The sequence below is a fragment of the Dendroctonus ponderosae genome, unplaced genomic scaffold (genome assembly GCF_020466585.1).
Source record: "Dendroctonus ponderosae isolate FM_Combo_2020 unplaced genomic scaffold, Dpon_F_20191213v2 Dpon_F_20191213_4, whole genome shotgun sequence".
Classification (NCBI taxonomy): Eukaryota; Metazoa; Arthropoda; class Insecta; order Coleoptera; family Curculionidae; genus Dendroctonus; species Dendroctonus ponderosae.
In genome coordinates this window covers 9,126,995-9,154,743 of record NW_026018611.1, presented here as the reverse complement: position 1 = coordinate 9,154,743, position 27,749 = coordinate 9,126,995, and the positions used below count along the sequence as shown (strand labels likewise).

Here is a 27,749-nt window from a genome sequence, read left to right as displayed (position 1 = left end):
GTGTCGCAGGATACCCTCTAGATGATAGTTCTTGATTACTTTTTGATAAATAATTCGTTCTTATTGCGAAATAAGAACACTATTTATCTTCTTCTATCTGTCTTACAAAATTTTTTGAGGCGAAATACCCAACAAGCAGTTTGTAAAAAAATGAATCCGCTTCAACAATATAGAACTTATCTAATTCATTAATTCATATAAAATTGTCTTAAAATATTAACGACAGGTAAGGCATTCAAAGGGTAAAAATTGTAAAGACTGAAGCGATAAAATCAAGCAAAATAAATCTAAACATATCTATGTTTGCGTTTTGCCATCGTAATATTTAAAACACTGGAAAACAACAGAATCATCCATGCAAAGCACGATGCTGCTAACCCTAAACTAAGGGAAAGTCCAGTGTTTATAAACCCATTTCTAGACGCATTTTCGCTGTCCAGTTGCATGTAATCCATGAAATCAAAAACAGATTGGCAGTACAAACGTCGATGGATGACTGGAAGTGCACTTCCATGCATACCTATCATCTTTTCAAGCACCCTTCTGTACTGATTGCAAGTTGTATAAAATCCATCCAAAAATAACGCGAAATTAATTAGAGCATACGCGAAGAAAAAGGAGGTAAACACGGACATGGTTATCCAGAATGTTCGAGGTAGAGGGCTGGTGTCTTCTTGGGAAATTGCTGTTATTTGAACAGATGAACCAGTTCTAAAAGGGTCAGTCAATTATGAGCTTTTATAACTTATAAGCAACGTAAATCAAACTTTTTTAAATAGTTGAGCACTGTACCTATTGACTCTCACCTTATTAAGCAATAAATTGTTATTTAAGTATAAACACATTCTACCTGTGTGATTTGTGTACTTACTCGGTTTTAGCAACCACAGATCTAGTAGATCTCATTCTAGGTGATTTAGTAGTAAATAGAACTCGATAGCCATGAAAACAAGTCAGACAAATGCAAAAGAATACATAGAGCAGTGGTCCAAATGTAACCCATATACATGGTGCCTGACCTCCACCTGATAGTAAGTATTTTACACTTAGGGGGATAGTCATTCATTTCGTTTTTAATTTCAAACGCAAGTAGATACTTATGCTTAGCAGAGCATCTTACTAAAAAGTGTGCAGGTGACTTACCTAAGAAACGAGAAACTGTGTTCTGTCCATATAGAATGCAGCTGCAATTCCTCCCAACACATTGATCCAACGTTCGGTACCAGTGGCCCCATGAAATGCCTGTAGTAATACTAGCGATTCCTCCCAGGATTATGCAAAATAAGTAGCTCAAAGAAAGTCGTTTTTCAATTCCCAATTGGTCCATTGCAAATTTGCGCTTTAAATTGCTCCAATGAATTTTTACTACTAATTATCCCTGATTATGTCTTGTTTGGTACAAAACACAATACTTTATTTACAGTTTATAAATACAAACAAAACTGACAAAAGCGGAGAATGTTTAGAGGTTGGGATCCAGAACCCTACCCTATTTAAGTAAATTTCGTGTATCTTGAGTGGCATACCTGATTTGTTCTGGATGAGCTTTTAAGTGGCTTGACAACGTTGAATATGACCCTCAGCTAATTTGTTTCAATGTTAACTTTTAACTATTATCATTGAAAATACGCGGAATAATTAAAGTTGATATAATTTGCAACAAGGGCTTTTAATAATTATTTCCACAATTTTCCTCTATGAAATTAATGATAAATTTTTTGCTGATCACGCCCCATTGCTCGGCTGCCAGATTAGTTTACAATGGGCGTCTGGTAGAACATTATTGCTTTTATTTGAATGTCAAATTAATATTAATAGTGAGTAGTCTGTGGATACAAATCAAAGTTCAAGTAATAATTGAATATTAGGAAACTTTTCAAATTCGTTAATCATAATTTACATCCTGCAGTGACTCTATTAGTGAGAAGAATTCAGCGTCCTTATTGTGAAAATGTCGAGAGTACAGATTGCTACTACTGAAATAAGAGGTAATTTTTCAGTTACTTCAAACTGTGCTGTTTAACAAAAAAACAAGCAAATATTGCGTTTAGTTTCCTGCTGAATAAACATGCATGTTTATGCCCATTTCAGCTCCAAATATACAATAACTTTCATGATGTTAATTGTTATATTCCAAGGTTATGACTTGCAGAACCTGCAAGTCAATTGGGGCTCTTTAATCTAATCTACAATGTAAAAACGAAATTGGAGACACTCGGAACAGTCTAGCTTTTCAAGAATGTACTACAGTTTATTACCAAATTGGTATAATTGGCAACGCATCCCCAAGAGCCGAAAATTATTCTCAAATGTTCAATTTTAAATCACACATGTACATGAATATAGCAATATAACTATTTAAGTAGGTATTGAGACCATTGAGAAAGATAAACAGTTGAGCAGAAATACATATATTACACAATTATATTTTCCAAAATGAATATAGCATTAAGAATGCTAATTATATAATACTGCATACTTTTAACTTTAGTGACGCTCTCTAGTTAACTTATTCTGTTCAAAGTCGTACTAAAGACTTCCCTGGTAATTCGTGATGATTTCTATAATCCAAAAGTGGTCGATATGCGAAATACAAAGCGTCAAAATAAGATGAAAATTTCCACTGAAAAAATAATTATTATTTTGTTTGTTATGCTACTATTTGTACGAAATTTCATGTATAGGTGTTTTTCTTGAGCGATAAATTACAGTGCGTTAACATTTGCTATGCACATTTGAGCGGAATTCTGTAAATTCCCCTTAAAACGGTAAATATTTTTGACATCATCCAGTCATAATTATTATTTGTGAACATATAAAAGTAAACTCTTTCTAAAAGTGAGAAAATGCACCCCTTCTTGTGCTATTTAAAGTTTAAAGTTTGTCGCATCCCTCCCTATATGGTACTATTTGAAAATGCCATATTTACTTGAGCTAAAATCGATTACTCAATTTGTGATTTCCGATAAAGCCGCTGTAAATATTAATTTGTAGTGAAAAAGATAAAATGGAGCATCCATCATTGCTTAAAATATCGTGTGAATTTTGAATTTATCTCAATAAATTGTATTTATTATTATTTTCCGTTGAGTATACCACAGATTTTAAAGCCCGCTATAAAAAAGAATTAACTGAAAATAGTGAAAAACTGTGAGTTAGGCGACAACGCCGACGGCCGTTAACAAGCTTGCGGCGAATTTTAAGCTACAAAGTCACTCAGTTGCAAATAAAAGTGGTGCAAGTGATTTTTTTGCTGAATTTCAGTCTTCTAACTTTTATACTGATTAACCGAATTTAATATATTTTTGGAATATGTTGCTTAATTCTTTTGCTTTTATCTCAAGGAAAATGTGTCAATGAAAATGATTGTCCGATGATTTTTCATTACAAATATCAATAAGCAACAATTATTAAAGAATTAATGTTTACCAAAAGACACAGTTTCAAAAGCATTAACTACATTTGGGTTTTAAGTAAAACGGTAGCACACAGGGGGTTTCAAACACTAATAAAAATGGCTTCAAATTTTCCTCATTAATTGTTATCGAAAGAAACGAAACAACATTTGTTACGCTGCAAATAATAATAAAAATTAAGAATTAAGCTAGGTATAAACTGGAAAAAATATATCGAAATCGGTTAATTAATATAAAAGTTCGAATACTTGGAACTTTACCAGAAAATCTAGCGCGTCATTTTTTTTCGAACTGAGATGAATTACCTGTAGAGACTGCTTCCATTTAAAATGTGTACAAACACCAATCTGATCATAGGTCAATGTTAACACTGGGCGCATATTTTTATATGCCCTTTTGAAGATGATTTGAATCTGCCTGACACCGTCTTTGTCTATGTGCGTGAAAAATATCAAGGGATTGTAGTTTCTCGCCCATATGAACTTTGGTGCTCAGAATTTGCAAAACCATCTTTAAATGAGACAAAGCAAGAACTTAATAAATAATCATTTACATAGAACATTCATTCAAGGAAGAGCAGAATAGAAATTTCTCAACTGGTTGCAAATTGAAGTTCTTTGGTCTCCCATTATCGAATAGCATTTTGCATGTCATTGACTCTAATTTTCAGCCAGAGCCCTAAGCTCTGAAAGGGGCTTCCGAGATGATCCTAGTCCCGATAGACTACAGAGAACCAGAAGCCGAGATCGAGATAGACCTGCCAATGATTCTGATTCTAATATGTCCAGCACATTGGACATTGTGCCATCAAACCCTACCGATACGAATCTGTTCATGATGGGTAAGAAATTTGGCTGTAGACTTTTAAGCTTTTTCGAACAAGTAAAATCTATTAGGTCAAGTGGACAATGTTATGATGAATATGTTTATGAACCCGGGAATAATGGGAATGAACAATTATATTGTTCCTCCAATGATGACGCCAAACCCGAATTTAATGCCTCCGGGAGATGAGACTTATACAGTGGGAATAAATTCAGTTAAAGAAATCGTCCACTTTAAGTCTTGCACATTGTTCCCACCTAGTCCTCATGCCCCACCACCTACTACAAGAGACAGGCCTCCTGGATGCAAAACTGTGTTTGTTGGCGGTCTGCCAGAGAAAATAACTGAAGAAATTATTCAGGAAATATTTGAAAGGTAAACATACCAAAACAATGGGTTTCTTGCACAGTTTATACAGGAATATAACAATAAAATGTCGTGGTTTTGTACTTCTAATTACTTTCAACATTTCAACTAAAAAATCTACTAATAGCAATAATACCCTAAACTTTTGTTGTAGATGTGGGGAAATTACCACTTTAAGACTCAGTAAGAAAAACTTTTGCCATGTAAGATTTGTTTTCGAAGCCTCAGTTGATTCTGCAATATATTTGTCTGGATACAGAATTCGAATTGGTTCTAATGTCGACCCTGGTTATAATGGTAGGCTGCACGTTGATTATGCACAGGTAAGAACAGTTAAAACGAAAGCGAATAGGGCTGAAGTAAGTGTTATGTTAAGGCTCGAGATGATCAGTATGAGTGGGAATGTAGGCAAAGACAATTGGAAAGGGAAAGAAGACACCGAGAAAGAATGGAAGAGGAGAGAATGAAGCGACCCTCTCCACCTCCAGTTACGCACTACTCTGATCATGAAGCCAGTAATATTTCTGACAAACTTAAACATGATGAATCGTTTACAAAAGCGCTTCAGGTAAGACAAAACTTGTGCCTTTGATGTAGACAAACTATTAAACAAGTAACAAATTTCCAGGTTGTAATAACGTGGTTAGATAGAGGAGATTGCAACAAGAAGAATGCCAATTCTTTCTATTCTATGATACAATCAACAAACTCACACGTTAGACGGCTGCTCACGGAAAAGTCTCACTATGAAGATGAATTGAAAAAAGCCAAGGATTTGCTCAAGGGAAGAATGCAAGGAATTCTCTTACAATGTAAGTGTTGCATATTTTTTTAGTATCCTAAGTGTATCTGGCTCGATTACCAGTAAACTTACTGTAATTTTGAAGTCAATAATTATTTTATAAAAGTCATTTAAGCATCTTTTCTTATTAAAGTTGTTGAAAAACTAACTGAAAGTGTAAGTATCAAAGTAATCGGTTTTAATTTACTGATTAACAGGGTTAGTATATTTGACGTTAATACATTCTTATTTTTCTGGACAAGTGAAAAATGCAGGCTTCTATCGGCCAGAAATATATTAAGTTGTTAACGCTCTGGGTTTGCCCTCTTTACAAGGCAGTTTAAAATACTTCGTGTATTTTTTCTGTTATTTATATAGTTAAAGACACTTTATAGATACGCCTGCGGTCTCATAGTATTTAGTGTATTGCCAGATATGACCAAAGTCAAAAATATGTATTGCGATTATATATTATATAAACCTAATGTTTTGGCTTAGGTAAGTAGCTTTACTGTTAGAACTTAAATTTTTTTAAAAATATATTAATCATAATATGTAGTTAATTAACTGTCAATAGCAACCTCAATGATATGTATCGAAACTAAATTAAACTATGTGCATGCATCTGTAATATTTTGCGTGTGTATTTATTTGAAGAGTCTCTGACTGACTTAAAATTAGTTGACCATAAATACAAAAACCAATTTAAAAATTGGGATGATACCATTAAAAAACGTACACGTCACCGCTTAAAAAGATCATCTCTTCAGGTAACCATTTAAGGCGCGCTTGCATAAGTTCAGTAAAAATCCAGTTTCTAGAATTTTTGAGACACAAGAAAATTAACACAAGTTTTGAAGATTTAGAGCCTAATTTAAATATCTGTTTTATGAAAAACAAATACAATAAACTCTATACTAGGTATAAAATCGTTTAAATCCAATTTGTCTTTGTATTCAAAGGATAGAGTCATAGATGATGCTGTAAAAAATTAACTAAGGTGAGTTTAAAGACCCCAGGCATATCTATAATTTGACTTCATAATATAAAATACATGAAACAGTAACCAGGACCAGGCATCACTGTGAGTTATCCGCACCTTATAGGCAATTTTTATCGAGCTTTCTTCAAATTCTGAATCAATTTGCTACAGTTTTTATTAAAAGATTTTATAATATATTTAACATTATGATTCAATTTGCGTGTGCCTGTTAGTCAGTCACATTGAGCGATTGTTCGAGGCTGCCCATCATAAGAAAGTCTGGGACCATTTCACTAAGGCACAGAGAAAGAACATCGAAGGTTGGAAAAAACAGTCGTTGGTATGTACCCCCTTGGACTTTGGACTAAGTGTGACCAGTACTAACTTATTCGTGGTATTTGTACAGTATCCGGTTTTTATAAAATTATGTTTATATGACTACTTTAAATATTGGTTTCTCAACTGCTGATTTTAAAAAAAATGCAAATTTTATAAAGCGAAATAAAATGTATACATTTTAGTGCTTTGCGACTATAAGACTACCACGAATTTGGATAGTATTTTTGCTGTACTTAATTTTTCTTTATAACAAGTGTGTTTTTGTTCATTTGAGTGTTGGCAATGAAAAAGATTATTCGTTTTAAAAACAGCAAGCTCTAGATGCAAATTTAAAAAGTCCAAGGTTTTTGCATGACTAAGGTTTACTATATCTATCTATATGTACATTTGCACCATCATACATAAAAATGGTACATATTGTTGCTTTTCAGATCAAGAGCAAACTAAATCTCCTTCTATTGATATTATTTATATTTAATATATTGAAATTATTTACATTTATTATATTATATTAATTATATATTTTATAAAATATTTTTCTCTATATTCTTGTTAGAAATTGACAATCATCGAAATATTTCACTAAAATTGTTCAGTGACAATTTTTGAGGAATAGTTTTGCTTTAATTTCCACAATTTTCTCATAATTATCAACCTGTGCATAATGAGTATTAGAGATTGAACTCTTTAAAACAATTCAAATTACACAACATTTATTTTCGAAGAATTTTGTATGAAAAAAATGTGTGTCTCAAAAGCAATAATATTCTCCTATACATCTTTTGCAGTTTTCAATCAACAATGAAGGATGTGTTTCCTTCTTGGGGACACGGTCTAGGCAGTGGTGAAAAAAAAAACTTTCAGCTGCCTAGCTTTCGGAGATTTACTTTTTCCGCCTTCTTCAGGGCTGGAAGAGTCATTACGAAAATCAATCAAACAATTAGTCATGATTCAAACGAAGGACAAGCATTTTTCGACAGAAATATACAGGGTACTTATTGCTAATTGTTTCCTATGAAAAGTCTGAGAACCCTCCAGAATTTTATTATTTTGGTAAATTGGTGAAACATCTTTTGGCATTGAACGTATTACAGCAATTAAACGGTTGTATAATTGTTCCCCTGAGTCATATTGTTGGGTCCAATGGTAGTCAAATTAAAAATTCACACATAACAGTTTGTAGAGAGGCAAATGAACAAACAGCGATAACAGCATATTTAGTAACGAGCTAAAATTATCCTTTATTTATGTTTTTTATTTTTATAACTTATGCTTTTTTTATTATTTATTAAATTATTTGGTTGCTGTGAAAAGTTTGATAGATAATAATAATTCGATATGTCTTGAATTTACATGGAAATTATTTTATTATTGTCCAAAGTTGTAAGATATTAAAATAAGCATAGGATTATTGTAAATATGACATAATAATAGGTTTATTCGCGGTAACGATTCAGAACTGGTTCAAAACTAATCGCATGTGTTTAGAGGCATTCGGGGACTGATCGCATGATTGGGGGCGGTAAAAGAATTACTAGTTATTAACAGTAAGAACTGGTTCAGAACCCGTTCGTTACTGGTTCTTTGGCATCGGCATCGGGACTACCTACCGGCATCATCATTTTTTTTGAGCTGTTAGGACAGACTGGACACTTTTGTTTGCGGGCGACTTTTTGTCGGCTGGTGGTACAATGGGTGCACCAGCATTGCATTCCTTTTCCTAATTCAAATGTATGGCTTTATTTGTCTATTTACCCTGAGAGTGGAAATGTTAGAGGCTGCAGATGCTCATTTGAACAAATTGCTAACAATTCCAAGCTTATTTTTGCAATGGCGTTCTGATCAAAATTTGTTAATTAAATGCAATATAAACATAAACAAACTTAATAATTCTATCTTATTCCACTTAATCAAAAACTACCATTTATCGCTACAGATCATAAAGGAACACCCCAAATCCGTTTTTCAAACCTCTCACAAATTTCAACCGCGACCTGAAAAAGTCGAAACCCCGTCGTATTAAAAAAAACGAAAACGGAAACTAAACTAAAAACCGCCTAAAACTAAGTACTGTTTTTTCATTTTTCTACTTTCAACTATCGCTCCACTGGTTAAGCTTAAGCTCAAGCATTGAAGGTGATTTACTTCGATCGATTGATTTTGAAGATTTGATAAGTGTAATTTTTTTTTAATTGCTTAATAAATTGCAAATAATTATTAAGTTTAAGAATTATTAAAAATTTTTATGTTTATAACGCATGTAATTAACTAATTTTGCTCAGAACAATAATAAACTTGGAATTGCCTACATGTGTTAGCAATTTTTCGCCTCAGGGTGAATGGAAACAAACTCATAAATTTGAATTAAGAAACGGAATGAAAAAAGGTGAACCTGGTGGTACCAATTGTACCACCAGCGGTCAGTGTACAGAAAAATGCAGGTCAAATACAGAAGCTGTAAGATATTACGTTTGTACAGGGGAATTCTTAAAATTCATTAATTAAATGCGATAAAAAACCTCATTAATGCTTTTTTATTCAAAATAGTAAAAATCTGCCACTTTTCGCAGAGAAACCATGATCATACAAAAAAACAGCAAACCGGTATTTCCACTTTCACTCCATTGCATTTCAGTTTCGGAAAATTACTGTTAGGCACAAAGTAACTAAAATCCTGTTCGCGGAAGGAAGGAATGAAGCATCTGAACTCCTGAAGGTCCTGAACCGAGTCTGCGCTCTAATTCGATTTGTTATCGGTTCCGATCGCTGAAAAAGTTTCTTTTTCTTTTCACCATACTTACTTAATCCTATTCATAATCTTATATGCTCTATCTACACCATATACAATAACAAAATAAATCCATATCAATTCAAGACATAACTAATAATTAATTATTATCCATCAAACTTTTCATAGCATCCAAAGAATTTAAGAAAACCTAAGTCATATAAAAAACAAAAATAAAACATAAAAAAGGAGAATTTTGGAGGAATTCTGAACTTACAGCGTTTGCGCTGGACATTGGGAATAATTTAAGCAGATTATTTTCCTGTACGAATCCTTCAGCTCGTCATTAAATATTGTGTTATCGTTGTTTTTGTCTCTCTACAAACTGTTATGTGTGAATTTTTAATCTATGACTACCATTGGACCCAACAATGCCATGTGAAAGAGATGTTTCAAGAATCCGTGAAAAATAATCAGATTCCGGAGGATTCTCATTCTCCGAAACAATTAGCAGTAAGTACCCTGTAGATCTATATTAAAAAAATGTTATTGTTTCATGGCTAATTGTTTTATTGATTTTTGTAATGACTCTTCCAGTCCTGAAGAAGGCGGTAAAAATAAATCGCCGAAAGCTTGGTAGATGAAAAAGTTTATTTTTGTTTTCACCACTGCTCAGAATGCCCGAATCCCCAAGAAGGAAACGCATCTCTTAATTATTCGTTGTACCGGTCACGAAACTCTCACATATCTTGTTTTCAATCTAACAACAAAATATTTAATTACCAAAATAAAATACATTTGTTACGTGTTGCGCCGTCGTAGTTGTCCAAGTAAAACAAGTTGGAACAATAATCGGAATAACTACAGGCGTACTTATTATAAAGCAATTACATACATATATAAATTTGAAAAAAATTAATAAAATTTTCCTCAAAATAGGTCTAATGTAGGTATGTAATGTGGGGCTTAAATTTAATTAATTCGTAAATGTAATTTAAGTATCTAGAAAACCCAGGGCTAAATTTTGAAATAATTGAGGGTAAGTATATACTGACGATAGCACGACAGCTCAAATGGCGAAATATTTAACAAAAGTATATACTGATATTCTTAGTAGAATATCAGAAAAGGTAAGACCCACACAGGTAAGTTGAAAAAAGGCCAAGTAAGTCGGACATTCAGGATGGAAAGCCAGACAGTGGGATTCAAATCGGTATAAACGGTATACAAAAATCAGTAAAACCTACAGATTGCTCGTAATATGCAGGACATATTTTAAAAGACTGCATATTGCTCTTGATATTCAAATCGGCAGGGAATAGATGGTAGATCAGTTGCCGTAGAAATGCTTACCAACAAACAATTACTTAATTACATTCAGATTTATAATTCATAAACATCCTAACAAATCAGTAAGCAAATCTGCCGTGACTTTACAAAGTAGACAAGAAATCACGCACATTTATTTTACAGGAAATAAAGAACTTTCAATTGGAAGACTTACAAGAGAAGCAGAAGGATGATGATGAAATGGACGTGTCAGATGGCGATGAACCACCGCGGAAAAGAAGTCGAGATATTTCCAATGAGGAGCGGAATAATTTAAAGGACGAAAATGATAGCTTAAAATGTCAAGTTGAAGCCTACAAAAACGAGGTACTGAATCATTAAATTTCCTAAAAATGACCTTTTGTAACTGAGTTTCATTAATATTGCAGGTTGAAGTAATTAAGATAGACAATAAAAAAATATTGGAAGAGAAAGAATTGCAAACAAAAATATTGCAACAGGCACTACAAGGCATGCAACAGCAACTAATGGAAAGCAAGCGAAAATTTTCCATAGCTGACCAACGTGTTAAAATGATGGAATCTAGATATAAAAATGATAAAGCATCTAAAGTAACTGAAATCATTAACTTAGACGACGACGATGTTGACCAGGCGGACAATGCGAGTGTTCAGTGTCAATCAGAGAGCAGCAATGCATCGGCCCTTTCAAGTGCAGAAGCCAAATTGATCGGGATCATATCCGTGTTTCTTAATGTGCATCCCTTTGGTGCGGGGTTGGATTATATCACTTCATATGTTAACAAGTCCATACATAATCTCCGACCTTCTGACATTGAAACATTAATGGTAAAATATCCAACCGTGTTTAAACAAGATTTAATCGGAATAGGTGCCAATATGGAAAGAAGATGGATATTAACAGTTTTTGGAAAAACTCAATCCATTAGGAAAAATAATGCCAGAAGCAGAGGAGATAGTGAATAGTCAATATTGTGAGAAAGAAATTGAAGAAAAGTGAAATTAGGGTTTCGTTTTCAAAGTTACAAATGTGATCATACAGCAATATATGAAGGTTTTTGGATGGTAGAACATACCAATTGCTTGATTTTTTCTTTTCTTTTGCAATAATTAATAATGTTTCTCTAAACCTTCATATTAAGGAGAGAACACGCGGGCCACACCGGGTGGCCAGCGGAAGGCAGAGGAAATATATCAGATAATATACAGTCCACAATACAGAAGAAAAAAAAATTATTACAAGCAATTCCACCTTGTAATGAGATAAGAGTTAACTAAAGTGAATTATTCTCTAACTTACGGATATAAGCATAATAGAAGGTACAAGTAAACCACCTCACATACTGCAATGTGCATATGTTGATGTGAATTTATTGCTTGTTTTAGATAAAAGAAACATCCTACGACTATGAACCGTTTTTGAAACACTTAATTCAAGAGAGTAGAGTTGATGAAATTAATTACATTCCCAGCATATAATTATTAACGAGCAAATAAAACTTACAGTGTTAACAAAGATACATTATTCACGGGGCTTTCTTCTTTTTACCTTTGCCTTCGGGCTTAGCAGGCTCCGGTTTAGAAACCGGTTCTGTTACAGTTTCCTGATCAGTTACAGTTGCTGTTGAAGCAGATTCAAGCGTAGCAACTTCTTCTTCAGCTGCAGGTGGTTCTGCTGCTTTCTTCTCTAAATATATGGAGACAGACAAATTCATGACATTGAGATATTAGAGCACTATGTACCCTTTTCAAACACGCCATAAAAATCAGCTTCAGCTTGTTTCACCATGTTATCGGAAAATACTTGATCAGAGAGGGCAGGCAAATTCTCTTGTATTTGTTCGTCGTCAATTGGCTCATTTTGTTGAGGTTGTTTTGATTTCTGTTTTAGTCGTATTTCTCTGTTTCGAGCTTCCAGAATTTTTTCTCTTCTACTTTCCCGTTCAAACATCTAAGTAATATTCGGTGTCAATTAGATTACTTGCAAACTTACTGATAAACATTTCAAATTATGCAGGCTTTCGATATTAACTAATGCGTAAAAAAAATTGGAAAATGCGTGAAAGCATTGGGTGCAGATTTAAATGATTTAGTGTGAAATATATTTAAGTTACCGCTGTTAAAAGAACTTTGTCGTTTTTATTAGAAGTGGCCAAATTTTCGCTGAATTCCACTAGATAAGTAGTGCCCTTTTGATTGCCTACAGCCACCAGGCGGCCCATATCGTGTGTTCTTATTCGTCTCAATTTTTCATCACACACTTTTACACTGAGACAAGCTTGTTTCTGTTGCTGAAGAACATCCCAAACATCCAAAATTCCGTCGGTTCTTGTTGTGAAAAATACCGATAATCTACAATTTTTTTTGGAAAGCGGTTATGGATAGTTAAATCAGTTTATAAATTGCAGTTCTTTTAACTGTTCGAGGGTTGATTAAAACAAGCAGAGCAGCTCAGATTATTGGATTACCTAGTTGGACTCCAAGCACCATCAGTGAGCATAGCCCTATGAAAACCTGTCCATATTATCGAACTTTCTCGACAATCTTCCGTCCAAATTTTAGCAGACCAATCGCCAATAGTGAGGAAATTTTTTACAAACGCCGGATTTCTCTGGAGGGCCAGTACTGGCCCCATATGGGCGTTGAATCTAGCTGCCATTTTTTCCATGGCTGTTTTACCCTTAAAAATTAAAATTGTTCGAAATTCCTGCTTTTTCAGATAGTCAAATAGATCAATTTCAATTGCGATAAACCCTACACTGAGACATAATTTAGAGACGTACATGCAACTAAAATAATTATTGATACATTAAAGATTTTTTTTTAATTACTTTGGGTTGATATTAAAAGAAAAACATTTAAATATGATTAAAATTTCAATGTAATGGTTACCGCGTTAAGTCATTATTTTAGGTATTTTATTTGCAATTTAAAATAACAAACATTTTTTTTTAATCATGACAATCAAATGTTTTTAAGTATTTGCCAAATAATTTTATTTCTGTATTGTAAAAATATATTTTACTTATTTGTTCGATTTTAAATTATGTAATTGAATTTAGAAGAAAATTCTRCATAAGTTTTATTATTTTATTTTAATTCCTTTCTAGGAAAATGTTAGCGGATCATTGTTTAAATGGGCACTGGAATGAATTGTGAAATGCAATGACTGAAAACCCAGGAATTTCGAAGAATTTCAAACCGAGAAACAGACGAAACAGTTTGGGAGAATGGGCGAGATTTCAAGTAATCAAATTTATTTGAATAACWTTTTAAAATWACAATTTTTAAATTGGCAAAGTTCAGTGGCGTCTTTTAACRATTTTTTATTTTTTCTCYTATTTTTCATTGTAGKTTTCGCTATTTTTTTTATTTGACGATGTCATTGTTGGTACCTACTGTATTATATCAAAATTCTGTATACAAATCAACCMTCTTTAATTATTTTGAATTAAAATTTCGAAAGTGTTTCCTACGATTTGTTAATTCATAACCCAAATGCAAGAGCGATTTAGATCTCTTTGCCATTATAAATTTTTATTCAGTTTGCAAAACTAAAAATTATGAAATTAAAAAAGCGGAAAAATATGGCTTAGCCTAAACCTGCCTTAACGGTCAATAATTTGCAACTTTTGAAAATTCGGTATTTCACGCTGGTACTGAAATGAATAGTGATCATGCTAAGTAGTACAAGAAATATACCTTGCGATTACACGAGATAACGATCCCTTCTTCAGTTCCAGTCATAAATCGAGTAGGAATTGTTGATTCATATTCCAAGCATGATGCCCCTAAAGCATTACCTATCGCTTGATCCTCGTCTTTTGCATAATCTAATAGCAGAGTGTCTGTGGGTTCACTAAGTTTTCTTATGTCCCACCTTTGACATTGAGACCATGCAATAAAAGCCGTAGAAATGACTTAATAAAATGTACCATTTAACTTGACCATCTGTGGACGCGCTAAAAAACTCCGCTCCGCTCTTGGAATGAATCCACAGAACTGAATGCACAGGATCTCGAAAACTATTTTCGATTAAACTTTGTTCAACTGGTTCATATCCCTTTCTGATATCCCAAACGGCCACTTGTCCATTTCTTTGTCCGCTGACCAACGAATGGGGGTCTTTTTGATTATACTCCAAACAAACGCAGGGATGTTCAGGTTTAAGTGTGAGAAGGGGCCGATTTGGATTTTCTGGCAAGTTTTAATTTTTTAAGCTGAGTTCTGATTTAATTAACATACGAGTCCCTACCTACTTCCCATATGTAGGAGACTGCTGTTTCCTTAGGAATAGCACTTTGAAACTTGAGATTGCAGTGAGTAATAGCCAATTTTGATTGATTATCTGGGGACCAAGAGATCCAGTTAACTGGTCTGGTGGGAGTGCTTTGATCCTGATAAACATTCACAGTTCTTGCAGAACTTCTCTCCACCAGAGGAGTTGGTTCCACATCGGAGAAATACTGCTGATATATGTTGATTGCGTTGTTCTGTTGTATACAATTCTCCATGCTCTAAAAGTGCTCCTATTAAGCCAAGCATATTCACATGGGCTGTGAAAGTTTCATCACTTTAAATAGCTGCATCATTGTATGATTAAAGCCTTCATCTTTCTCGATTTTTCTCCTATAGCGCTTAGTTTGCTCTTCATCAGCAGTATTCACATCTTTTGGCCATCCGCCTTCCACATGATTCATCGAGCTGGATGTGTACTCGGCGCGCATAGTATTTAAATAGTGCTCTGCTTGAATGGGAGCACATAGTGTGCCTCTATGTACTGGATCTCTAGAAATTTATATCTTTATGGTAGCTCTAAAATAACTACAAGCAAATATAAAGAATAAGTCGTTAGATACGATTCAATGAATAACTGAACAGCTAAACAGTTAATTTTTTGTATGGATAAAAACCTTAGTATAAATTCCTTAGCGAGTTTTTTATTAGAAGGATAGTTGTCGATCAGATCCGGCCCCCTATCAGAAAATAGACACTGTCGTCCAAATTCACTGCGCTTTTTCTGATATGTGTAAGTAATATCCATTTCTACAGAACTTTTTCAATGACACTGACTGTAAATTAGCGGTGCGATTACCGTGCAAACAATAATCCACAAGTTTGATCAATAAAATTTGATTGCAGGTATAAAACATTGCATGCTCAGTATGGTGTGGTTGGGTTGGACCAAATTAATTTAAAATTCAAGGGTTTAATTTTCGGTTGTAGTTATTCTAGGATCAAATAATACAGAACTTAATCCTCAACGTTTTGAATTCGAAGAGCGTTCAGAAGAGTTAAAATTATTGCACAATTTTTCCTCACTATTAGCGATTAGCATGAAACTTTCATATTTTTCAAGTGACTGCTGTCTTCAGTTACTTGGTTTACACAAGAAATCAACAATTTTTAATATTCAAAATAATAATTAGAGCCACTGCAAAATATGGCAAATCCATGTGCAAACTTTAAGGTGTTACAATTAGGCTGTATGTAGAAAGTTAATAAATAACAATATCAACAGTTAATTTTATTTGATAGTGCACTCAGAGAAATCAACAGTTTGGTGTTGTCCAGTGGAAAATATGCCCACATTCTTAATTAACAATCTCGTAATGAACTGATAAAACATCTTTCTTAATTTTAAACATGATACGCACATAGTCGTACATATGGCAGACTTACTTTGTATTGAAGGAACGCATGAATTGAAAAAAAAATATATACAAATTCAAATATTTTGTTTTTTGTAAAAAATCGCTCAAACATATTTTAATTTATATTTTTGGCTGCGGTTTTTCCCATGGAAAGTTACCATCTACTTTTCGTTTTTCAAAATGAAAACATTGCATCGCATTTTTTTTTGCATCGAATTGTAAGTAGTTGTACTTAAATAAAAAATTGATTAGTTTTGCTTACCACAATGAGACATCATTACAGAAGCACTAAAAATATATAATAATAGGTATAAGTATACAGTAGACAGGGTGTCCCGTAAGCACATGATCAAAAGGGTACTGCGATATTATTTGGATCAAAAGAAGACGGTCTGACCTAACTTTTTTTTTAACAAAAAATGTTTGGCTCCTCTGCTATTGATGGTCAAGTTCTTCAAAAAATGTATCTTTTTTGAAATCTCGGGAGAATGGTACGATGTATTTTGGTGAAACTCAATGTGAATTGGTTCTTATGTAAAACTCATATTTTGATGAAACCATCGAGTTCAGCCGTTTTGGACAAGTGGTGAATTCTTGAGTGTCGTGGTACAAAGACTACCAGAACTTTTTATTTGGTGGATGGAATCAATTCATTTTTTCTTGGTTTATGCACTAATAATTTATTCATAATTTTGTGCTCTTTGTAAAATCTTGTAGCATTCATAGTTTTAGCGCAGAAATATGTCGGTTTTCTTGCCACTTAACAATGTTCAACAAGACATCAATCCGTTTTCGAGTAAAAAACATATTCATGTTGATTCATAATGTAAAATTTCATCATCCAAATGTTTTTTTACAGAAAAATGGTTGGTCGTACGACAGAATAAAGGAGTATTTTTCTGCAGATCTGAACAATCAATTAAGACGTCTTTTTTATTTTTCAAAAAACCAGTGGCGTACAATTTTTTCTTCAAAAATATCCAATAACATGGCGGTTTGCACGCCACTGCCAAAAAAAAAATTATTTAAAATAAGCATCTCGTACAGCCTTCACTGTCCATAAAGTTTCATTAGAATTTATCAAACTACCTGAATTTATAATTTTGTATTTTTTATGGAAAAGTTTGACGCTCTGTATTTCAAAAACTAAGCTTTTGCGGACTCGTGTACATCTGTTTCTTTACATATTTGCGCATGGTCTATTTACCCCTCAATTTGCAGTGCTTATTTCTGAGACACACAAAAATTCAAAATAAAGTGCACTAACCAACATAATCTTTATATTTTATTACGATTTCTATTGTACATCATTGTTGCTCAATGAGTCGAGAATAAATACTTTCTCGTCTATGGCCTTGGCCTGTCGTAAGACGTTTTTACAATTCTCAATTTGATGTATTCTCCTTTCTACTGCCTTTGAAATATTCAGTTTTTCGTCACCGTTGCTGCTTCTATTTACCGAAACGCCTGATGTTGACGACTTGTTTTTGAGCAAAGGCTTGTTCTTACATGTTTTAAGACTCACTAAAGAACTCTTAGATTGAGTGGTGCCGTTTTTTACTGCTGATGGAGAATTTTGCAAATGCAAACTGTCTTGAAGTAGACCTTCTTCCAGCTTGTCGTATATTTGCTGCAGTTTGTTAACATTTAGCTCTGTTGCTCTATACTGAGTAATTAGAGAGTCGATATGATTAGAATCTCCTGACATGTTTCTAAAATTTATATTTGTTGAATTTATTGTTTACAAACGGTGTTTTTTACTTTAATACAGCAACTGGATATAAACTGAAATAATACATGAGTAAAAAAGACTTACTAGATATCAGTTACTGCTTGCAGATGGTAATAACTTCAGCAAAACCGTCGATTTATTTTAAAAATTCCTTTTTACAACGTACACAAACTGTTTACACATTTTTAAAACACTTTAATTTGAAAATGACAAATATGTTCTCTCAGTCACGGTGACGTTTAATTGTTTGTTGGTTATATTCATCATAGATAAAGACGAGTTCATAGACGATTTCATACAGTAAAGTAAGTAAGTAAAGTTTTTTTTTCTCTATGGATAAAGCCCATGATACAAGGAATATTATCAAGGAGCACTTCTGTCTTTCCTAAAGTCAAACATTTTTGAGGCGAAATACCCAACAAGCAGTTTGTAAAAAAAATAATTTGTTGAAATTTTCAAATTTTGAAAAAAAAAAACAGCACGAAATCTAATTGGTTTGGCCAGGATCACACGCAACGTGTTAACGTGCTATCCTCCAATAATGCAATAAACAATAAATAGCAATAAACAATAAAAAATGCAATTATTCGAACGGATCCCTGCTCCTGAAAATCCCTAATACGAATCGTTTAGCCAAAAATAATTTGCTTAAATATTTAACAAACAGGTGATTTAATCACCTCTGCGAAATGCACCCTTATGCATAATACACTACATGTATGTATGCTGATTAAAGAAAACATTTTTTTGGAAAAACAGCGCAAAATCTAAGTGGCTTGGCCAGAAAAAAAAAATGCTAAACGCTCACGCAAAAAGTAAAATGCTAAACTTACCGAAAACTGCATTGTACCAACTGGAAAAAAATCTGTTTTATTACATAAACGTAGTCGAAAACCCAGTGATTTGATTGGAAAGAAAAAGAAATAGGAAACTGAACAAAAGTTTAAATGTTTCTCGAAAACTCAACTCAGTTCACGTTAAGGGTTTATAGATTAAAAATCCTTCTTACCTGCTTTTTGCAAACTGGCGCCCGATTCCGCTCAAAACCCCAAAAGCACACACTACACGAACACACAATGAAAATCCATACAAAATTGAAAATAAATGTGGGTTACTCTCAGCAATTAACAGGTAAAATGGTCGACCGTTGTTGCCTAAATGGCACTAAATTGGTACTTTTATCCCGTTTATGAACGAAGAATCGACGACCAATTTGATCCCTTGCCCATAATAGACTGAACTGAATCAGCTTTCCGATAAAACTCGTGCGAAATTAAGGTGTTATCACATAAAAAAACTCACCGAGGTACAGAACTTACATAATGATTGTAGCGTTTGCTCGCTGGCCCTTTGAGTGACTCATTGTATTACTATGCTTTTTTTTATTTCAGTCTTTTTCTTATTGATGATTTTCTAGAAGTTTTCAGTCCGCGATGGAACTGGTTTGGATATAGCGTAAACAAAGTTGCGTTTTTGGGTAAAGATAAACAAACATCGCCGTTCATGGGGCGACTTTTGAATGCTAAATTAAATACTCGCTCTCCGATCAATCGTTTGCTCAATTGTCATGAAACGTGAAAACCTTTTCAGCTTGATCTATTGTGAGATGCTGCTCAATTTTTAGCAGATCGAGCAGAATGAATGTAAACCATTCGCAAAATATGCCATGATTTGTAAATGCTTCACTTTGATTGCACTATTAAGAGCGACGGAAAATTCGCACTTTTACTCAACTGCACGCTATCCTTTAAAAATTCAGAACTTCTCATTTAGCGGAAGTAGCAACTTGAAACTTTCACACCCTATGGAAGACTCATGTGGTTGACAGCCCTTAAATTTCCACTTCACTTGCACTAAAGTCTGATTTTTGACAAAGGTTTGAAAAATGAGTCAAAAATTTGCATTGAAGATGTGATTGCACCCCTATTTTACATAGTAAAGCAGTCTACTGTGGCAACTACTGTTGGATAAAGTCTACTCAAATGGTCGATTCCATATACTTATTATTACTTATAATAGATAATCTGGCTGATCCAGATTCAAGATTCAATATAGTTTAAAAAATGCCTAATAAATGGCCCTCCAATGAGCCCAGCTCATGATTTGTCATAGCTTTTTTCTGCTGCAGCATTAAAGCGACGGAAAACTTAACTTTATTACTGTGGTAATTTGGGATTTTCTAACTTTTTAAGCGTCTTCAGCCGATATTACGACGCGTTTTAGGATAATTTGATAATCTGTGGAAACGAAAAGAAAAAGTGGTCCAATCCAATCTCTACAATGAACTGTATACTATATACTACTCACTGATACTACTATGATTTTTGGTACTTGTATATAATTCCAAAACAAAATTCATTCCTGGGTTTCAGTCATTTATTGTCTCTATTTATCAATTAAAATACGTTTCGGTGTATTTTTCCACCATCATCAGTTTTTATGTGTAGCGTTGTTGCTGCTTTAAGCCTTGTCATACATTTCAATGAAGATGATGGTGGAAAAATACACCGAAACGTATTTTAATTGATACATAGAGACAATAAATGACTGAAACCTAAGAATTAATTTTGATTTGGAATTGAAAGACAGTCAGGAAAGTATATACAACTTTTTTTGGTAGCTATCGTAAAAAATCGGTGGACTCATTTTTCTTTCATTATTATAAGGACTCCATTTTTCAAAACTTGAATTTTTATGAACTTACAGCAAACTTATAAGCTTACTATAAACATATATATATATAAAAGTAACATAAGAGTCAATAGGTATATTTATAATATTTCTATGGACATTACAACGCATTGTTAACAAAAATAAAATAATACACACAAAAAATAAATAAAATCTTCATCATACATATTGCTAATAAAATTATCAATACTAATTTCACGAACTAAACACCTTTTTTTCTTTTAAATAAGAATATCTCCTCAGCCTTCCAAAAAACCCTTAACTTAAAAAATGTCAGTTGCTCTTCTGATATTACGGATTCTGAAATTGTTTGCTCTACATTAACACCTAAATAGATGTCAGAAACGGGTAAGAAATTATTAGGATTTTTAAAGTCAATGTTGGAAATTGGAACAGAAAGTAAGTAATTCCTTTTTAAAAAACAGTCAAATAGATTTTTGAATATGTTTCTCATATAAAATGTGTTATATTGTACATTAAGTAATCCTTCGTAAATTTTTTAACTTTTATTTGTTACTTTTCGGTATAAATCTGCATGGTATCGGTAGATTCCTTGACAAATCGGTAGATCTACCGAAAACTCGATACACCTGGCATCTCTGCTAGTGGTAGAGCGGTAGCTCTTATGAAAACGGTAGACCTGGCAAGCCTGAACATAACTTTCGATCAGCTGAGAGACGCGATAACAGCGCGCTCACGGCCTGAGCAAAACATAAAAACGTAGAACTATCATTGGGTTATCTGTTTTGGGTGTAGTGTTTTTGTATGAGTAATTACTGAAAACCCTTCAGTTTTCAGTCTTTTGCTATACAATTTCTTGATTAAAGTGTAGTAATTCGTGTCGACTGACCAGAGTCCGCGAATTGTTGAAAAGGTGAGAAATTTCCCCTATACAGCTTTACTAAGGGACAAATTTGGATATCGACACCCCAAAGCCTCTCTTTCCATAAGTCCAAGAAGATTCATGTTTAAAGGAACGTATTTATTAATTTTGAGAGAAAAGGCGCATTAGCTCGTAGAGTTTACATAATTCAAGGCAATAGTTGCAGGCATTTGAGCACTTTACATTAGGTACATTAGATTGGGGACCCCCACTGGAAAATTCGTTTTTCGAAGAATGTAGGAAAACTGATGTCAGTATTTGGGCCTCAATTTTTCAGACCAAATTGCAACAAATTGACGAATGGGACGTCAATATACCTTTTCTGTTTCAGAAATACAGGACTTTTATCAGACCACTTTTGCTCTGTACCCTTTTTCGTATGATTTTTAAAAAGTTAATAAAGGAACATTTCCAAAGAACTGTTTGTCATTTTCTAGTTCATCAGGCCCGCGAGTTTGAAAGAGTTACCTGATGTACATAATGAGTTAAATTTACAAAAATAAAATTTCCAGAATCCAGAAACTTCCTCTCCCAATAAATATTACAAGCAACAATATCATAAAATACAAGCTTATATGAAAATACAAAGAATCTACAAGGGGCCAGAGTAATGCCAAACTTACCGAAAGCTGCATTATTCCACCTGGAAAGAAAGAAAAACATTCTTCAGTATAACAGAAACTTAGTCCAAATCGCTGATATTTGAAGTCAGCAAAGGAAACAAAGAGAAATAGAGAATGCCATAAAACATTAGTTGCTTCTGCAAAAAAACGGAACTTTAGTTCAAGCTTAGGAATTTATAGATAAAGATCCTTCTTGCTAGGTAAATCTAATCAAACAAAAATCAGAAAATGTCACAAAAAGAAGTATTAATGCACTTTTGTCGTCGCGAAAATCGAATTCTTATGATAAACATCTTCGTCATTTTTCGATTTCCGTTCTTAATATCGGCACAGAAATTTCACATCATGTTATGTTGGTCTATCTTCTTAAGCGTTATCTTAGTTGCTTCTTTTTAATTTCAGATGACTGAATCCCATAAATTCGGCTCATTGAGCCCTATAACATGCCATACGTGGAACAAAGATAGAACTCGTAAGTTTTGCAAAATTTCCCAGTAATCAGTGTTAAATAAGTATTCAATTTCTAGAAATTGCATTTTCTCCCAACAACCAAGAAGTGGAAGTGCACCAGAGAAATGGCAATGAATGGAAGCTTCTCGATACTCTAAATCAGCATGATTTGAGAGTAATGGGCATTGATTGGGCTCCTATTACGAACAGGATTGTAACATGTGCGGCCGATCGTAATGCGTACGTTTGGACTCAGGATGCTTCTGGAAAATGGAAACCAACTTTAGTGTTGCTGCGGATCAACCGCGCTGCAACTTGTGTAAAGTGGTCTCCCAATGAAAATAAGTTTGCTGTCGGTTCTGGGGCCCGCCTGATTTCAATCTGCTATTTTGAAAGTGAAAACGACTGGTGGGTGTCCAAGCACATTAAGAAGCCGATCAGGTCCACTGTGTCCACGTTGGACTGGCATCCAAATAATGTCCTGCTGGCAACAGGCAGTGCAGATTATAAGCTCAGAATTTTTTCGGGATTTATCAAGGACATTGAAAAGCCACCTGAGCCAACTCCATGGGGCGTAAAAATGCCGTTGGGGCAATTGATGGCTGAGTACATTAACTGTCCTGGAGGCGGAGGATGGATTCATTGCGTCAGCTTCTCTCCCGATGGATCCAAAGTTGTATGGGTACGTTATACTAGCAAACCAAACGATTTCTCGAATCGTTATTTTAGAATACATTTTGATTTCTAGGTAGCCCATGATTCGTCAATTAACTTAGCTGATCCAACCAAAGGTAGCGGTTTCATTAAGCTGAAAACCGAGTTCTTGCCATTCCTCAGCTGTACTTGGATCAGCCCCCGGTCAATAGTCGCGGCTGGTCATAGCTGCGTTCCAATTTTATACACAGTAGGTGCCAATGGTCAGCTCGTTTACGGAGCGAAGTTGGACACTTCCCAAAAGAAGGAGTCGGGTGGTTTATCTGCAATGAGAATGTTCCATTCTCTAGACAAGCAGGCAAGAGTCGAAACGTCTGACACCAATTTGGATTCAATCCATCAGAATGCAATTTATTGTGTATGCATTTATGGCGGTGATAAGTCCAAAGCCAACAAGATCAGTACTTCTGGTCTTGATGGACAATTAGTCATTTGGGACATTAATTCCCTGGAAAGGTCCATTCAAGGATTGAAGATTGAATAATTTTTAATTGCATTTTTACCTAAGAAATATACAGAATTATATGTCATAAATAATACGTTAATCTTGTTTGATTATACACAAACTCAGGATGCAACCGATAGAGTATTTTACCTCAACCTTGAAATACTTGTAGGCGAGTTCTAAGGCAAATGCAATATACAAGGTTTTGTTTCTGCATTATTAATCAATTACCAATATGATTGGAAAAAACATATAAACCACAAACTGTTTGGTCGCAAATTAAGCGGCCTTATAGTTCCGTTCAGTACATAAAACTGTAATTTTCGTACAAATATCACAATTTTACACGCGTTTTTTTTTAAATGAATTGATTGCTTCTGACTTAAGAAGCATCGCAATATTCACATGTAGAGTAACAATACTATAAAAAACATCGTCGGTTAAAGAACGTGATTGCTCAAAAATCGCTAAAAATGAACAGAAAATAAGGATTATTTTGAAGCTTGTAGAGCAGTTTTTAATTTCATACAATACAATATATCCGCATTTGTTTATAGAATGGATAAACAAAGGATGGGCCAACTAAAAGGTCGCACCCCTATTTATGACTTTTCTGGTAGATTTAGAACAAAAACATTAAAACACGTCAACTTTGATTTTTCAATATCTTGTCGACAAACTCTGCATTATACAGAGTGTTTCATAAACAAGATACTACGTCTCACTTTTGGTTGAATTTGGTTGGTTTGGTGGTATTTTTTGCGATATTGTAGCCTCAAGTAATTACCGAATTATCGCTAGGTTCAAATGTTAGTGGAATACCGTTTTTAATGGTACCCACCTAAAACTCGCAACTCTTTTTCTACATCATGAAGATTCATAGCGAATATGTTTCATTCAATAATTGCCTTAAAATCGAAGTATTAAGCAAGAACAATATTTATTAGGCATGTTTATATACATGGACTTCAAGGTAGAAATAAATGTTGAAAATGGCGCTCCTTTTATCTATACAGTAATGAAGATTCTGTTCAAATATTTTGCGGATATTTACCAAGTTGTCTACAACACTACGGACATGTACTATGTACCGGTCTGTTGTAATTTGTGTGCACTCATTTGTAGGCTTCACTGGCCGATCGACATTCCTAATTTAGTACAAACTTCTCATAGAATCCAAAAATTACATAAACTCGTAGGTTTCCATTTAAATCAAAACTGTGATTTAGTATCTTGTTTATGAAACATCCTGTATGTTAACGTATTCGAGCATTTTTCTAAATCTAGCACGAGAGTCATAAATAGGGGTCGGAGCTTTTCGTTAGCCCACCCTGTATTATTTTGAGACACGCATTACTCGTAGAATTAGCAAAGTATATTTCTTTTTGGTGCAACTGGTGTCTTCTACATTTCTTACGAAATTAATGGATCATCAAGTGTTGATGAAGAGTCATTCTTTAAATAAAAATTATTGTAAACCGGTTGTGATTAAAATTTACGGCGCCCTGCAGGTTAATTAAGTTGCACAATTTACGCAGTAGACTCCTGGGGAAACCGCAAAAAAATAGTTTTTACAAAATCCATTTTCTCTTTCTTTAATTCAATATTCAACACATTTGCGAGGTTCTACAAACCAACAAAAATTGTCCTAGCTAACACCCTGTATAATTTGGTGAAATTAAACTTTTACAAAATAATAAAACCTAATTGTAATAATAAATTATTACTTACATAGATTCAATAGATCCCAGAATATTTTCAACGAAACTATACAATCAGTTTGTAGTGGCACAGTATTTTAATGGAATCACAAGCATTTTCCGCAACAAGCATTGAGGCTGACTTCTTCAGGCTTATGGTTTGGAGTCCATGGGCCTAGACTGGCGTTTGCATAAAAGTCCATTGGGTAACTCTTGTTCTCTTTGTGCCATTGAGCATCTCCAATGGTGATTGCCAATTCATAAGGCGTGAGAAATGGTTTGGAAAATGCTGTACCCCAATCAATCGACAGTCTGGGGCATGCAATTTGTACGAATGCGTCTAGTTTTGGAAACAGGTCGATTTTCTTTGGAAATATTTCCGATAAGAGAATGATTACTGATGTTTTTCCCACATCACTTAGACGTTTACTTAGGTGCTGAACTACTTTGGGGCTACCTTGGCGGCCTAACGTTCCCATAATAACTCCAAACGTGCCTGCGTGTTTTGCCTTCTCTATGCAATTTTTCCTAATTTCTTCCATTTCACTATGATTATAATTCTCATACGTAAACTTTTTACTGTATGGGTCATACTTGAAAGCCTGCACTTTGGGATTGGCTATCATAGCCGCTTCTAAATGAAACTGCCCATCTCCTAAGTAAATTAATGTTTCGCAACATTTAAGTACTGGCGCGGTACATCCTAATATCTCTCCTGGCGACAATGGCTTGAATTGAGGAATTGAAACGTTATTATATCCTTCTTCAGCTAACATTTTGTGCACTACTTGCAACGTCGTTACGAACTGTATGGTGCTGACTAGACCCATTTTTTTCTCTTTGGGGAAATTCATTTTTATCGTGTCTATGAAATGCAGTGGGTCGATCTTTATGTCCACAAATACATACAGCATTTTAATTCCACTCGTGGGATCTATAGGAACTAAGCAGCTATGTCCGTAATGTATTAACAATTCAACTCCTAAAGCCTTAGCAGTCAAATCGTCTATACAACAAGCTCCATAGGTCACATCTCCCATTATAATGGAATCGGCATTAGTGAATTCCTTAATAATATCTGCTATAGTAGTGGCGAATAACAGCAGCCCCTCAGGCATCTGCAAAGCCACAACTTGGGCCTTTAGCTCTTTGATTCTCCATATGGTTTTTGGCAATTCAAAGTTGTAATTTTTAGGCAACAAAGCTGTAGCTTCCTGAAGCTTGGGGTCTTTAAGCAGACTTTCTGGCACTTTTGTTACCTTGGTTGCTTTAAAGACTTTCCTTTGGGGCTTCGCTTTCACAACTATCGTTGTTTCGGACATATCTGTGAATTAAACTTCGGTTAGATGGTGTTTGAGGTCTTAAACAAAAACTCACTTACTTTCTCTGCTTATTTTAACCAGTTAAAACAGTTCACTTCTGCAGCATACTCACAATGTTTTCGAACAGATTATTTGGAGGTTAGTGGTCGACGTGAGTAGTGCAAGTGCACAATGGACGACCGTCCATGAATCGATAAAGTAGGTCTTTTGAACGAAACGAAGACAGACTGATTAGAAGGAAAGAAGAGAGTGACAATCGAAGAGGTTAAAAACTTAGGTGACGTTGAAAACTCTGTTTATTCATACTCTCGCTCAATTAAATAACTCAATTTTTATTAAATACAATAAAAAACCAGATCAAATGGTATGTTTCAATACATCCTCTACTGGCACATTGATGGGCACTTAACAAATTGTTTTTTTGCAGGCGGACGTAGCGAAATTGATCAGATACACTTCACCGGTGAGTCCAGCAGTTTTTCCACACTTAACTCTGGTTTTACTGGGCATAGGGATATTCTTCACTGCGTGGTTCTTCGTTTATGAAGTGACAAGCACCAAGCAAACCAGGAGCCTTACAAAGGAATTCGCCACAGCAGTTGTTGCCTCAGCATTCTCTGGATTTGGAATCGTGTTTTTACTCCTTACTGTTGGAATATATGTTTAATTCCCCTTTGATTTGTTATATTTGTTTCACACCAATGTATCTTTCCACACACGTAAGACTGTATAATAATTTATAAAACTGTCATTATAGAAGATTGTTCTATTTGCTTGAGTATATGAAC

At 34.2% G+C, this 27,749-nt stretch overlaps 6 protein-coding genes and 2 long non-coding RNA genes across 9 annotated transcripts; 4 read left to right on the top strand and 4 right to left on the bottom strand.

Annotated features, from left to right (window-relative positions):
- Positions 1 to 1,510, bottom strand: LOC109544253. The gene is made up of 3 exons (XM_019914342.2): positions 1,144 to 1,510; positions 872 to 1,025; positions 1 to 711 (listed from the first exon to the last, which is right to left on the bottom strand). The coding sequence occupies exons 1-3, from the start codon at positions 1,325 to 1,327 to the stop codon at positions 288 to 290; spliced, it is 762 nt and encodes a 253-aa protein (XP_019769901.2). The 5' UTR covers positions 1,328 to 1,510; the 3' UTR covers positions 1 to 287.
- A 259-nt stretch (positions 1,511 to 1,769) lies between these two features.
- Positions 1,770 to 11,820, top strand: LOC109544251 (ecto-NOX disulfide-thiol exchanger 2). Its single transcript, XM_019914340.2, has 10 exons — positions 1,770 to 1,850; positions 1,910 to 1,988; positions 4,087 to 4,257; positions 4,313 to 4,616; positions 4,762 to 4,930; positions 4,984 to 5,175; positions 5,236 to 5,419; positions 6,604 to 6,710; positions 10,911 to 11,093; positions 11,156 to 11,820. The coding sequence occupies exons 2-10, from the start codon at positions 1,952 to 1,954 to the stop codon at positions 11,711 to 11,713; spliced, it is 1,905 nt and encodes a 634-aa protein (XP_019769899.1). The 5' UTR covers positions 1,770 to 1,850; positions 1,910 to 1,951; the 3' UTR covers positions 11,714 to 11,820.
- Positions 11,821 to 12,068: 248 nt separating this feature from the next.
- Positions 12,069 to 15,879, bottom strand: LOC109544252 (dynein axonemal intermediate chain 2). The gene is made up of 9 exons (XM_019914341.2): positions 15,661 to 15,879; positions 15,322 to 15,535; positions 15,003 to 15,264; positions 14,683 to 14,944; positions 14,450 to 14,627; positions 13,216 to 13,427; positions 12,862 to 13,099; positions 12,491 to 12,698; positions 12,069 to 12,434 (listed from the first exon to the last, which is right to left on the bottom strand). The coding sequence occupies exons 1-9, from the start codon at positions 15,789 to 15,791 to the stop codon at positions 12,274 to 12,276; spliced, it is 1,866 nt and encodes a 621-aa protein (XP_019769900.1). The 5' UTR covers positions 15,792 to 15,879; the 3' UTR covers positions 12,069 to 12,273.
- Positions 15,711 to 16,272, top strand: LOC125504123. The gene is made up of 2 exons (XR_007281286.1): positions 15,711 to 15,776; positions 15,890 to 16,272. It is a non-coding gene; the product is annotated as an uncharacterized LOC125504123 (long non-coding RNA).
- Positions 16,273 to 17,673: 1,401 nt separating this feature from the next.
- On the bottom strand, positions 17,674 to 18,466 carry LOC109544215. The gene is made up of 2 exons (XR_002172551.2): positions 18,218 to 18,466; positions 17,674 to 18,113 (listed from the first exon to the last, which is right to left on the bottom strand). It is a non-coding gene; the product is annotated as an uncharacterized LOC109544215 (long non-coding RNA).
- Positions 18,467 to 21,496: 3,030 nt separating this feature from the next.
- Positions 21,497 to 24,033, top strand: LOC109544263 (actin-related protein 2/3 complex subunit 1A-B). Its single transcript, XM_019914355.2, has 4 exons — positions 21,497 to 21,698; positions 22,733 to 22,802; positions 22,858 to 23,462; positions 23,529 to 24,033. The coding sequence occupies exons 2-4, from the start codon at positions 22,733 to 22,735 to the stop codon at positions 23,976 to 23,978; spliced, it is 1,125 nt and encodes a 374-aa protein (XP_019769914.1). The 5' UTR covers positions 21,497 to 21,698; the 3' UTR covers positions 23,979 to 24,033.
- A 1,485-nt stretch (positions 24,034 to 25,518) lies between these two features.
- On the bottom strand, positions 25,519 to 27,124 carry LOC109544261 (2-(3-amino-3-carboxypropyl)histidine synthase subunit 1). 2 transcript variants are annotated; one of them, XM_019914353.2, is made up of 2 exons: positions 27,021 to 27,124; positions 25,519 to 26,963 (listed from the first exon to the last, which is right to left on the bottom strand). In XM_019914353.2, exon 2 carries the CDS (start codon positions 26,959 to 26,961, stop codon positions 25,747 to 25,749), a length of 1,215 nt encoding a protein of 404 aa, XP_019769912.1. In that variant the 5' UTR covers positions 26,962 to 26,963; positions 27,021 to 27,124; the 3' UTR covers positions 25,519 to 25,746. The 2 variants fall into 2 exon arrangements, with proteins under 2 accessions (XP_019769912.1, XP_019769913.1); XM_019914354.2 differs by having other exon boundaries at positions 27,017 to 27,111.
- A 116-nt stretch (positions 27,125 to 27,240) lies between these two features.
- LOC109544265 (transmembrane protein 258) lies at positions 27,241 to 27,742 on the top strand. Its single transcript, XM_019914357.2, has 2 exons — positions 27,241 to 27,325; positions 27,389 to 27,742. Exons 1-2 carry the CDS (start codon positions 27,323 to 27,325, stop codon positions 27,626 to 27,628), a joined length of 243 nt encoding a protein of 80 aa, XP_019769916.1. The 5' UTR covers positions 27,241 to 27,322; the 3' UTR covers positions 27,629 to 27,742.
- The last annotated feature ends 7 nt before the right edge of the window (positions 27,743 to 27,749 follow it).

Excerpts from the sequence above, each read along its gene's own strand:
- LOC109544251 (XM_019914340.2), top strand. The coding sequence starts at position 1,952 with ATGTCGAGAGTACAGATTGCTACTACTGAAATAAGAG. Across the intron at positions 4,617-4,761 it reads ATTCAGGAAATATTTGAAAG|ATGTGGGGAAATTACCACTT; the intron begins GTAAACATACCA and ends CTTTTGTTGTAG. Across the intron at positions 11,094-11,155 it reads TTGAAGCCTACAAAAACGAG|GTTGAAGTAATTAAGATAGA; the intron begins GTACTGAATCAT and ends TTAATATTGCAG.
- LOC109544263 (XM_019914355.2), top strand. The coding sequence starts at position 22,733 with ATGACTGAATCCCATAAATTCGGCTCATTGAGCCCTATAACATGCCAT. Across the intron at positions 22,803-22,857 it reads GTGGAACAAAGATAGAACTC|AAATTGCATTTTCTCCCAAC; the intron begins GTAAGTTTTGCA and ends TTCAATTTCTAG. Across the intron at positions 23,463-23,528 it reads ATGGATCCAAAGTTGTATGG|GTAGCCCATGATTCGTCAAT; the intron begins GTACGTTATACT and ends TTTGATTTCTAG.
- LOC109544253 (XM_019914342.2), bottom strand. The coding sequence starts at position 1,327 with ATGGACCAATTGGGAATTGAAAAACGACTTTCTTTGAGCTACTTATTT. Across the intron at positions 1,026-1,143 it reads CACAGTTTCTCGTTTCTTAG|GTGGAGGTCAGGCACCATGT; the intron begins GTAAGTCACCTG and ends ACTTACTATCAG. Across the intron at positions 712-871 it reads TCTGTGGTTGCTAAAACCGA|AACTGGTTCATCTGTTCAAA; the intron begins GTAAGTACACAA and ends TGACCCTTTTAG.
- LOC109544252 (XM_019914341.2), bottom strand. The coding sequence starts at position 15,791 with ATGGATATTACTTACACATATCAGAAAAAGCGCAGTGAATTTGGACGA. Across the intron at positions 14,628-14,682 it reads ACAGATGGTCAAGTTAAATG|GTGGGACATAAGAAAACTTA; the intron begins GTACATTTTATT and ends TCAATGTCAAAG. Across the intron at positions 12,435-12,490 it reads TTATGGCGTGTTTGAAAAGG|AGAAGAAAGCAGCAGAACCA; the intron begins GTACATAGTGCT and ends CCATATATTTAG.
- LOC109544261 (XM_019914353.2), bottom strand. The coding sequence starts at position 26,961 with ATGTCCGAAACAACGATAGTTGTGAAAGCGAAGCCCCAAAGGAAAGTC.